The 12,326-nt window shown below is 37.1% G+C and overlaps 1 protein-coding gene across 4 annotated transcripts; it reads left to right on the forward strand.

The window, feature by feature from the left end:
• LOC135632046 (anoctamin-like protein Os01g0706700) lies at window positions 1-9,037 on the forward strand. Of its 4 annotated transcripts, none has more exons than XM_065140353.1 (17): window positions 1-314; window positions 2,133-2,202; window positions 2,296-2,411; window positions 2,959-3,085; window positions 3,158-3,258; window positions 3,390-3,481; window positions 3,580-3,684; window positions 3,770-4,030; window positions 5,811-5,943; window positions 6,050-6,190; window positions 6,254-6,324; window positions 6,433-6,560; window positions 6,680-6,762; window positions 6,904-7,011; window positions 7,517-7,675; window positions 7,820-8,694; window positions 8,786-9,037. In XM_065140353.1, exons 1-16 carry the CDS (start codon window positions 144-146, stop codon window positions 7,928-7,930), a joined length of 1,977 nt encoding a protein of 658 aa, XP_064996425.1. In that variant the 5' UTR covers window positions 1-143; the 3' UTR covers window positions 7,931-8,694; window positions 8,786-9,037. The 4 variants fall into 4 exon arrangements, with proteins under 4 accessions (XP_064996425.1, XP_064996430.1, XP_064996433.1 ...); XM_065140358.1 differs by having other exon boundaries at window positions 6,050-6,163; XM_065140361.1 differs by having other exon boundaries at window positions 177-314; window positions 2,140-2,202.
• Window positions 9,038-12,326: the final 3,289 nt, after the last annotated feature.

The raw sequence follows: 12,326 nt of genomic DNA on the forward strand, positions 1-12,326 counted from the left end.
ATTAAGCCAACGGCACTCCGCCCGTTGGAAACGTCGCCTCTCCTCGCACTCACTTGATCCTCCCTCCAAACTCTCGTCTCCCCCGAACTCGCCATTGGCGCCGCGAGCTATTGCCCTCGGATTGGGTCTCTGGTCGGATCTCGATGGAAGGGCACAGCGCGGTGACCGGCTTCGAGATGGCCATCGTGGTGCCCAAGAAAAGGGAGAAGGAGAGAGATGACACCGCTGACTGCGTCGAATTCCTTGTTCGGGAGTTGAAGAGGGCAGGGTTGATCGTCGAGAGGGTGTTTGGGATTTCCGATGAGTTCATAAAGGTCGGGTTTCTTTTGTTATTCCCCGCTTTCTTTTCTTGCAACTGTGCTCCGTCTCCGTGGGTTCCCTTTGGATTTCAGATCTTTCTGTCAACGTTAGGTTTTCTGTAGGAATTTGTTATGGATGATCGACGATTCTCCTAGGTACCTTATCATTTGCTGTCAACGTTAGGGTTCTTCAGTATCCGCTCTGGGGAATAAAGAAAGAAAGCCAATTTCACGAGAGATTTGAGTAAGTTTAGTACTTGAAAAGAATTCTTAGGTTCTTGCCGTTCTTTTTTCTTTTTGAAGAAGCCCTTTTGAGTGTTCCATTTGACATACGAGCCTAAGTAAATTTATTTCATTTCACGATCAATGTGAGAGATCGGAATTGATATTTCCCACCCTTTCTGAGCTAATCTTTGAAAGCGAGAGAGGAAAAGATACTGCGCTGGGAAAAAGTTAGATTTTTATTTATTTATTTTTGGGCTATCTTCATCTCTTTATCTTTTTTTATCGTATTGTTGCCATCTAAGTGGCAAAGGTGTTACAGTTTCTTGCACTTTGGCTTGCGTTTCGAGTTAGGGAATTCCTGAGAGAGAGAGAGAGAGAGAGAGAGAGAGAGAGAGATTACTGAAACCCTGGGGTTCAATTATTCTTTGACCTGATGCTAGTCTTATGACGTGGTGTCACGTCGATGCCAGATTTTGCGCTGCTTCTTGTTCTTGTAGAACTAGGGTTGACAGCTTTCTAGAGGGACGAGGCTCCATTAACTTTCTTTCTTGATTATTATATGCCGTGCCTTGTATCTTCTGGGCAAAAAGATGAGGGGAGAATGAGACTTGGTTGGTTGGAAATTTACTTTTTCTCCTCCATTAAGATATAGGAAAAGACACCTTAATTGCTTAGACTTCATACTATTCCACAGGTTAAATTAAATCTTCTTGTCGGAATTAAATTAATTTTGGTGATTTTTTTTTTCTTTGAGGTGTCTTAGTTCTTCGGGGGATTAAAGAAAAAGAGAAGAATCTTGCTTTATGCTGCAATGAGAGTTGACAATAGCATTAGTACTCGTGCAACATTCTTATAGGTTTCTGTTGTTCTTTTGTATTTTCAAATTCTTTTTTAGATCCTTTGACTTGCAAGCCAAACTGTCATCTGTTACAATCTTGATGGGTTGGTTATTCCATCCTTTACTAAAAAGACCTGTCACGTTTACAATTAATGAAGGAGATCTGAATTATTTTCTAGTCAAATATTAAGAAAAACTATTGCACCAGGTTATCATTGCTCATATCTCTTGTCAACACACTGGTAATTCCGTATGCTAACTGGTAATCTTGTAATCTAGTATGTTTCAGTTTTTATAATATGGCTTGCTTGTTAAGTTAGGGATTCTTTTGAGGGAGGGGAGAGGGTTAACTATAAACTTGAATCTGTATTATCATTCCCAGGCATTTTTCTGATCTTGTTGTGTTGATGCAAGAATATGTATACCTTATTGTTTTTGTAGTACTGGGTTGGACAGCTTTCAACGAGGATGAATCTCCTCGTTCTCAAATATCTAGAAATGTACTCCTTTTCCCATTAGGATCTAGGAAACTCAAGTCACTTAGCATTCAGACCCCACAATGCTATAGGTTAAGCAAATTTTATATATGTCTAGTTAGTGTTTTTGTGTATTGCTTGTTAACTTGAAGTCAGGTTGACATCCATTTATCAGGGTAAGATCATCATCTGACTTGATGATAAAAAAGGAATGCTTAGTTGTTTCTACTGATAACTGTTAAAATTCTCTATACTTAAGGGGCACCTGCATTTGTGGTGATTTTATGTTTTCAGCTTGCAGCACCAGTAGAAATTTTGGGGAGAGTTGCAGCTGAGTTGCAAATGAAAAAGTTAACATACATCGGTACTTATCTAACAATTCTATTCTTTTCTGTCACCTCAGAAAACTTGTATGATGTAATCTTTTGGTTTTCTAATATTGGCCTTTTTGGTTTAGGGATAGAGTTGCAGTTCGAATGGGATGAAGTTACTGCATTTGTTAGGCAGCCAGATGGATCTTTGTTCAGCTGGTGTGAGCGGTTTCGCTGTTTTCAGCACTTGATTTATGGAATTGTAGGTTGCCACTTTACCCCATTCTTTCTGACATGACTAGGGTTTGCGATTATAATGAATAATGCTGCTTAAGAGTATTAAGAAAAGGAGATGCTTGAGGGCATAAGTTATATATCTTCAGTTAGGTTTTAGATAGCTTCTTCTAGTGCTAATATGAGACTATGCAATTTTAAATTTGCACATTGCATAAATGAAATGAAGGCCTTAATATGGAAAAGTACATGACAATGTTTTATCCTTTTCTTACACTTTATAGAATTTTGGATGATATTAAATAACATTATGAATGCACTAGACCAGTTGTCTCTTGAGGCATAATTTTCTGTGCAGTGTGTACCATAGATAAATACATGAATATAACATAAACATATTGACAAAACCACTTATTCAGAAGGATCATTCATGATGCTCGAGATTGGATAGTTTAGCCCTTAGTTATTGAAGCTTGAGTATGATTTTGTAGTACAGTTTGGGCCTGTAAACTGTATATAGAATAGCATTTTGGGATGTAAATTAACTGTTTGGACCTCTGTACTGACTCAAGCAGGTGAATAAAACAGATTCAGACATGATGCTTTTGTTTGATGGAAAAGAGTTTCAATTTCGAAGAAATGAATCATTACTGAAAATGATGGAAACTGAAGAGGTTGTCAAGCAAGTTTTTCCTACACATGGTAATACTGATCTGCATCTACCTATAAATAACCAGACCTCATTTATATCTGATTAGATATGCTTCTCTGCAGATGAAGTGAAAAGGAAACAGCTCTTGAGAACTTGGGCACTTAACTGGTTGGACTTCACATGGCAACCAATAGATGAAATTTATGCATATTTTGGGACAAAGGTTAAAGAATAATTCTTCCTGATTGTCATCTTCTTATCATATTATTCTCTTCATTATTCGGCCTTTTTGATAGGAGTAAAAGTTCACTTTCTTGCCACCCAAAGTTTCTTACCAATAATTCAACAGTGCAGATTGCTACATATTTTGCTTTCCTTAGTATGTATACACGGTGGCTGTTCTTTCCAGCTGCACTGGGTCTTGCCTTGCAGTTGGTTGATATTGGGTATGACACTAAAACAATATATGCTGGTTAACAACCATTCCATTTTACATGTGCAATGTTACAGAATTGATATGTGTGATTACTTGATATTGATTTAGACCCTTGCAGCCACTGGTGCTTCCTGCTTTCTTCATTTTCGTTGTCACATGGGCTGTCTTTTTCTTCCAGTTCTGGAAGCGCAAGAATTCAGCACTTCTAGCCAGGTAATTGTTTCATGGGCCACCAGCAGAAACACTAGCACTTGAAGCCAAGAAGTCTAATCATTTGGTTTTCTTTCACATTGGGCAGATGGGGCATTAACTATACACTGTCCGAGTACAAAGCTGTACAGATAGCACAGAGTTCCTTCTTACATGTTCATGACAAATGTGAAAAGAAATTTGGAGATGAACCAATAGAGAAGAAAATATTACAAAGAGATGAGTGGCTTGGACTTCTTCTACGAATAAGAAATAATGCCATCATAGTGTTGGCTATCATTTGCCTTCAGTTACCATTTGAATTGGCTTATGCTCATTTGTATGAGGTCACTGAGTCTGATGTATTGAAGTGAGTTCTCTTACTTCTACTCTTCATACAAATTGTTACTTTTTCTCTGGTGGGTCATGTTGGCTTGCTGTTTTCTTCATATACTTTATCTATCATTGGTCATTATTTTCCCATTCAGTACATGTTGATGATTTACCTGCAGTGCATTTTTAGCTCGAGGCATAACTTGATTTGGAATATTATAAATTGAAAGCTATACATTTTTGAAGGAAAGATGGGTATTGAAGTTCTATATGGGGTTGAAAGGGAGAGTATGTATGGATGGGGCATCTTAGTAAAATTTTGGTCACTCGAACAATGGAAATGGATAAAAGTTAATCTTGTTAAATGAGATGAGTGGCGAGCTTATAAGATCCTTTTTAGTGTTGTTATAGCTTTTTCCCAAGCTAACTCATAATAGAGGGCCATTAAAAAAACTTGCACTAGAAAATTGGATCTAGAAAATTTGATTATGTTTTTTTGAATGTTTAGCTATTGAGATGGTTTTTAGACCAGGCAAATGATTTTCATGACATTCATTCAGTGGTCAATAATAGCAAGGAGGCATGTGGAAAAAGTGAGAACGATGAAATTAACAAGTATTTTGAGTTTCAACAGCTTGTTAAGGGAACAGTTGCAAGTGGAAGTATTACAAGGAGGGAAACATGAGTCTTCTGCTGCAATATGCAATTGCTCAGGGCACTGCTGAGCCTCGATGGCAATATAAGAGTTGCATGGATCTTTTTTTTCTAGATGCCTTACTAAGGTTACCTTTAAACCTGCTTTTTCAAGTGAACATAGTTTTTAACAGCAAAAGTTCTTCAAAACAATCACTGGAGACTTGCATTGGCTGAGGCTTAAGACTTATGATTTTGGTTTTAGTAGGAAAAGAGTATAGCAAATGAAATAGAGCTGCCCCCAGGAGTGTTTTGATAATCAAATAACATTAAAGGATTAAGCACTTGTAGGTGATCAATAGCTCATCAGCAAAACACTATATTGCAAAAGTAAATGTTTAGATAGACTCTGGTAAAACTCTGAAGGACAATGCTTTATTTATATAAATTTTGGCAATCTTAGCTATAGCATGGTGAAACATTGAAATGAAAAAAAAAATTACATAACGGTAGGTAAAACATAATCACGGGCCAATGATGGCCGGTTGCACATAACTTATGTTATGTAGATTCAAAAAATGTCCAATAAAACAGATGACTTTGATAATGTAGTACCAGTAGGTTTCAAGCTGGAAAGGAAGTTACCTGAATTTCCATATCGTCACTGGATAATGTAAATGTGGTTGCTACTTAAAACAGGAGTATTTCTAGGCTCTAGCAGCTAAAATGCCATAATTAATTGAACCTGAGAAATAAAGCAATTAGTCGTGAATCTTGTATCCTCTAGATGAGAAATAAAGAATTTTTGGATAGTCATCAAGTATGCAATTAAAAGTTAGTCAAACAGCATATTGGTGACAACAAGGATTTGACCACCATGAATGCAACAAGCATATGATTTGCATTTAATTTTTCAATGAGGCCTTTTCTTTTGCTGTCTTAAGTTTGTCTGCAAACTTTTGAAGGGACTAAAATTGAGTAGTGAAAATCATATGCCAAAATGTTGTATGGTCACAAAATACAAGCAGTAATGACTAAAGCAAGATGGTAGACTGATTGTGCAAACTGTCTGCTACAGTTTTGACAATCAAGGACAGTCTAAGAACTTTTGAGACTTGACCATTATTTTTACATTTTGAGCTGGACATGCATATAAATATTTAATTGTGTACACCGCATTACAGGTATGCACTGACTGCTGCTTATCTTTTGGCAATTCAATACTATACAAGGATTGGTGGCAAAGTATCAGTTATTCTCATTAAATATGAAAAAGATCAAGGAGAGGAATCTAGTGCTGCCAGTTTGGTTTACAAGGTTGTCTTAGTTTGTAGAAGGATAACGATGTTTTTCTTTTTTCCTTTTTGTCTTTGTGAAAAATTATCAATTTCAATTGAATGATTGATTCTTTTTCTGCTTGCAGGTTTTTGGACTTTATTTCATGCAATCATATATTGGACTGTTTTATCATGCCTTATCGCATCGAAATCTATTGACTCTTCGCCAGGTCCTAATTCAGCGATTGGTTGTCTCTCAGGCATGCTGCAGTCTGCAAATATTTCTTGTATGTTACTATGTTCTGCACTTTATCAAGCTTATTATCTAATTGATAGTTGTGAATGTCCAGGTTCTGGAAAACATGATCGAGAACTCCATCCCTTACCTCAAGTACAGCTACAAAAAGTACAAAGCTTTTCAGTAAGCTCTCTCATACCTTGTAGTTAGTAAATGCTTTCTTCTTTCTTTTTACCCAAGAAAAGAATAATCAAAGGAAAGGATAAGTGATGGGTTATAATACTAAAATAGCAAGAAAAAGCATGAGAAGGGATCTTCAGAAAAAATGGTTCACCTGGTTACAAGGGTGGAAAAAGAGTATTTGAAGCCTTCCTACACTGCAAGCATAGGCGAAGAGCTTGAAGATGGCTTATTTGATGGTAATAATTCCTGATAGGTATTTTTGTAGCACATCCATAATATTCAGAAAGTTGGATGGCAAAATTGCATATGTTGAATATAAAGTGATCTAAACATGAATGATTGGACTTTGGATCAGATTTTTTGGAGTTGGCTTTGCAGTTTGGAATGATCATGATGTTCGCATGTGCATTCCCCCTCGTCTTCTGCTTTGCTACTCTAGTATGTTTTATTTGGTTGCTGTAGTTATAATTTCTAAGCGTACAGTTATATTTCTTTAGTCTTCTAAACGACAGCTACCCAAGAATTTTGAACAGGCTGGTGTGATTTTTTTTGCTCTAAATGACATTTTTCCTCATGCAGAATAATGTCACTGAAATTAGAGCAGATGCTTTGAAACTTCTTGTTATGTTGCGGAGACCAATACCCCGTGCTGCAGCAACAATTGGAGCATGGTTGAACATTTTCCAGGTTAGAAGATGTCTCTTTTGTTAAAATTATTATTGCAAGTTCAATATCTGCAATTCTCGCTAATTATATGTATGTGGCATCTATTATACGGTTTGTCCCTATAACCATTATGAGTGTGATAAATATGTAACTCTATTCTCTAATGGTTATGTTTAATATAATGATCTCTTCAATGTTCACAGAATGATGATGCTTAGATCCTTTTCACATTACAGTGCCCTTTTGAAATGGTGATGCTATTTTTACCTTTGATTTTCTGTATGCACACATTTGTCCCTTTCAAGTTTGTATGGTCAAGAAGCCACTTTGTGTGAATACTAAATAGTATATTCTTTTTTCAGTATTTGTCTTTTTAATTGAGCTGTTTATTCGAGCATTATAATTGATATTATCAGAAAATGAGAAAAGCATCATAACAGCATTATATGACCCGCTAAAGTCTTTTTTTGCAATTTTTAGTTCCATCTGCTTTGTTTGATTAGTTAACTCTTAGCCTATATTACAGTTTCTGATTATAATGGCAATCTGCACCAACTGTGTGTTGCTGATTTGCTTATATGATCAAGAAGGCAAGTGGAGGATTGAACCTGGGCTGGCAGCTATCCTCGTAATCGAGCATGCTCTTCTTCTAATTAAATTTGGGTTCTCCCATTTTGTGCCCGAGGTGATTTTCTCTTTCCATTTAATCTGTGTTTCTAGTTGATCATCTAGACAAGTTACCATCGGTAGAGATATCCTGTGCATTGTGAATACTGACTTGACAGGATGGTAAATAGAGATAAGACACTGAAACATGCTTTATTAACAGGAGCCAGCTTGGGTGAGAGCAAATCGAATGAGAACTGTAGCTCAGGCAAGGGATGTGTTCTCAAAGCAGCTCTTGAGGAGCATCTCCAACATAGAAAGGAAACATTTATGAGGATAGTAGAAAGCGCTGCAAGTTTTGTAGATCATGTCGTGGCCCTTCCTAACTTCCCCATCTGTAGTTTTCAAGAGGATTATGAGAAGATCTTTACCTGTTCTTTTTCTTGGTTTCCATATTTCTGCTTCTTGCTGGTGCCTTGCATCTTTTGTTGTCTACTGTAATTGAGTGACAGAAACATTGATGCCGGTGAAAAGATGTTTTCTCTCCATCATTTCGAGATTTTTGGCATGCATGCTAAACAAGAATGCATCTGAAGCAGGGCTAACAATACAAATAGAGATTCTCTCTGATTAACAGGTAGTATGGATGGATAACTAAAGAGGCGGATGAGGATGCCATAGATAAATACAGAATTCATGGGATTCTCATGAAAATCAAATAAGAGGTGCAACGCGTGCACGGAGCTGAAAATTTTATGAAGAGCTCATTATTATTCTGATGATTGAGAAGTGGTGTTCTTCCACCACCACCACCATATGAATCTTGCTGGTGTCGGAGGGATAGAAATATTTATACAATGAATGATTATTTATTTACCTTGTTTCATTGACAGAATCATCATTGCAGATGGCACTGAAGCTCAGCTGGCGAGCGTAAGTGACGACTGCCTTGGCCCACCTCTTGATTTCATTCTTGAGCTTCTCCGGGTCAAGGTCCTTGAGAGTGCCAGCCTCCACGACGAGCTCGAGGGCAGTGAAACACAGGTCAGAAGTCACAATCTTGGGAGGCTCTTTCTCTGTTGTGCCGGTTAGATCCAGGTCTGTAGACATTACGCCTTCTTTTTCCTATTTCTTTTGGGATAAAAAAATGTTGCCTGGCTGTTGAATTTATAGACATGCTGGTGTTCAGGTTGCAGCTCAATGATTTATACCAAAACAGTTTGATTCCCTGGAATTGACGTGAAGGATGGAAACTGAAAGTTGCTGCCTTGAACGGTGAACTTCTCTACACGTTTTGGTTGGATAGAAGGTGCTTCTAATAACTTGGAGACTTGGTTTCTAAGCCACAGTTTTGAGTTGGTCCACCGAAGGAATAAAACTGCATGCATACTGTAAAGATTTGTAGAAGTTGAATTATTCTGCTCCATTGAATTTCTCCAAATTTGTAACTTGTCTTCTCTTCCATGCTAAAAATTCCCTGGCTGTCTCAGATTGATTCACATGTCGATGCCCCAGCTTTAAGCTTCAAGAACCAGTTTGGCTGTGGAGCTTAGAATTCAATCAGGTGAGTTGTTTGTTTAAAAGAATCAATCTACACTTGCACAGAAAATACCTTGGGTTGCTGTTGCTTGTGAATAGTAACTTGCTCTGCTTATGCTGGGAGCAAATAAGAGGTTGGAAGTTCCTCAAGTAACATCATTACAGCTTTATAATTTTCAATGGGTTAGAATTTTTATTTTCAAATCATTTGATATATCATCTTGACTCATTACATAATTATTAATTTATTATTTTTTTCTCATAATAATAATTTCATTTTGCATCAGTGTACCAGAAATTATATGAATTTGTTTTCACCATGAAAATATTAAGTGATTGTTGTTGGAAATAATTAATGGCCCGATACTGTAAATTGGTTCATATACTCATCTTCAAGCTTTGTTTCAATGCATTGTATGTTCTGATGGCTTATCAGCAGAAACAGAGCGGAGGCTTTCGATGGGATTCAAAATGTAGATCCAAATCCGAACAATTGTCGGGTTGTCGGGTTTTGCACTTATTATCTAACATGAATGAACCATTCACACCCGATTTGTTGATTTAAAAGATCCGTGTTCTCGGGTCAGGCTCGGTAATGTGGACGGGTTATCGGGTCCGCCAACGTCTCTCTTATTAGTCTCGTGCGACCGCTGGCGCATGCTTTCCTTTTCGTTGCCCAAATCGACCCTTCGAAGCTTCTCCTCGAAAGCAACCGATCGAAGAGGAAGAAGCAGAAGAAACCCCCGCAGGAGACGACTCCTCTGCAGCTCAAGCAGGTGATGACCGGTGGTCCCTCTCGTGCTATATATCTCAGTTCGTTTTGCATCTCATCGCTTAGCGCTGCGATCCGCTACAGATTACGCTCAGGTGCAGGAGATGGAGATCGAGGCGCTGCAAGTCATTCTCATGGACGACATCGATGGTGTCATGTCATCTTTTTCTTATAAATGGGGTTCTGATTACGGAACCTAAATCTGATCGTGCGTTTGTTATTATCCTTTGTTGCATTCTAAGCGATCTTTTATTTCCTTCCGTTAACAGGGATCGATGCCAGTTAGAGTGAAGTCAGCACTCAGAATCGGTGCTTTCGGATTTTGCTAACTCCGCAGGTGACAGATCCCAATTCCCGCTAATTTCCACGTTTTTATCTTCTTTATGAACTGGGGTTATGGTTTTGGCCGTCCTTTTGTTGTTATAGGGATGATAATGTGTCTGTAATGCATGTTCTTTACCACCTGATTGGCATGTTTAAGTAACATATTAGGTCTGCTATGGATAAGGGACACCTTATATAATGTTAGATTTATTACCATAGAAGAAGTATAGTTGGAAAAGTGTGACGGAAGAGGGATTTGTGAAGTATAGTTGTCCACTTGGCCAAATTGGCTTCGCGGATAGTGCTAATGAAAGAGGATAAACGAACTTTTAGCAAGAGCTCCTAAATTGAGTACAAGATACAGTTAGAAGAAGACAATAAGTGATCTTCTCAAAATTTTGATATACAAACCTTATTTTTAGATTCTTTTAGTAAGTTCATTTCTCTCACTTCAACAGGATAACGATGTGGATGAGTTAAATTGTACTCCATGTTTGTCAATTTATTTTACATGATTGTGGTAATAAATATTCTTTCTCCAAATTTTTTAATACCAATGAGATATAAATTTGTATCAAATTGAGGCCGATCAATTTCTTGTTACCATTTATTTTAGATGAAAATGACATCTTTTTGGAACACCAGCATATCATTATTATTATTATTTTTTTTTTGTAAATAGTAAGGTGACAAAGGTGGGATTCGAGCCCAAGACCCTATGATAAACTGTCAGAGTTTTTACAAGTTAAGTTGACTGACACTTCCACAAAAGATTGATACATGATTGGTCCCAGCTGAAGAACATACTTCTTTTGCAGTTAAAATGGCTCCGATTTTTTCTCACATTGAAAATTATCGAGACGAGCCCTCATTTCTGGCTATTAAAAAAATATTAGCGAGCAAGTCTTTAGGTGGAGTTTTATAGAAGGAACTTTATCTGTGATACAAATTTACTGTTTGTCTATGTTTTTATTTTATATTGCTTCGTAACATAGCTATGAAGTATTAACTTTTCAGTTCAAAGTAATTATTAAAAGGTCATAGTGGTTTACAGCGCAAGAGGCATTAGGCTAGAAGATCTAATGATTTTGAAAGAAAAGCATCTCCAAGAGGTTCATCTTTGGGTTGTTTTGGTTGCATATTATGCTTCTTTTTCTGTTGATTTTCTCTGCTGGATAAGTCTTCTTTATTACTTTTTATTGTGTGCCTGTGTTGTATACCTCATAAGTTTGAGTAATTAATGATTATCCATACTTTTCTGAAATGTTCCAAGTATAGCTTTCTCAACTACAGTTGTGCAATCTCCAAGTCCTTGCAAATTAGGCTAGCTTTCGAGTTATCCCTTCCTCATATTATCCTTCAATTAATGACATAATGAACTCCTGCACTTGTTACATTGATAGTACCCCTAGAATACCAACTAAGAGAAGTTTTTCATTTCCAAAACATTAATGGAAAACCTCTTCCTGTTTAGAAATAGCATTTTATCCCTGGCTCTCTTTGCTTATTTTGCTTTGTATAGCCATGGGATGATGTCTGCTGGAAAGCCCTGCTTTACAAATCTTTTCTCACAATATGTCAATGTAATGCACTTCAGTGACCATAGTTGGTGGCTCTGGCCAACCAAGTACTTGGAACCATGTTTCTTGCAATTGTTTGGCAGCTATGGATTTATCAGTGGAACTTTATATATGGTATCATCCATGTGGATTAAGTTTTCTTTCACATTTTCCAGTTAATGAGATGCTATAAATATCCCTTGACCTGATATTTCTGCAAGATATTTTGATATCTTGAGATTGCATATTGTCAATAATTCAAGCATGTTCTATTTTGCATTCTCAATCATTATTCTTATTGTGACTTACAACTTCAGTTTGTTTTCTTGCATACTGGATTCCTTCTATCAACCTGTTAAATGTTCCATCATTTATGTTAATTGTTGACAAAAGAAGGCATGGGTAGATATATTTTCATATGTACTTTCGGTTGACCTTGTATCCACGATTTCCAGATAATTGTTCCTCGTGGAGAATCAGTTCAGAAATTTTGATTGCTTGTAGAGAGAGATTTGAAACTGAACTTGCACTGGAGC

The sequence above is a fragment of the Musa acuminata genome, chromosome BXJ1-3 (genome assembly GCF_036884655.1).
Source record: "Musa acuminata AAA Group cultivar baxijiao chromosome BXJ1-3, Cavendish_Baxijiao_AAA, whole genome shotgun sequence".
Lineage (NCBI taxonomy): Eukaryota > Viridiplantae > Streptophyta > Magnoliopsida > Zingiberales > Musaceae > Musa > Musa acuminata.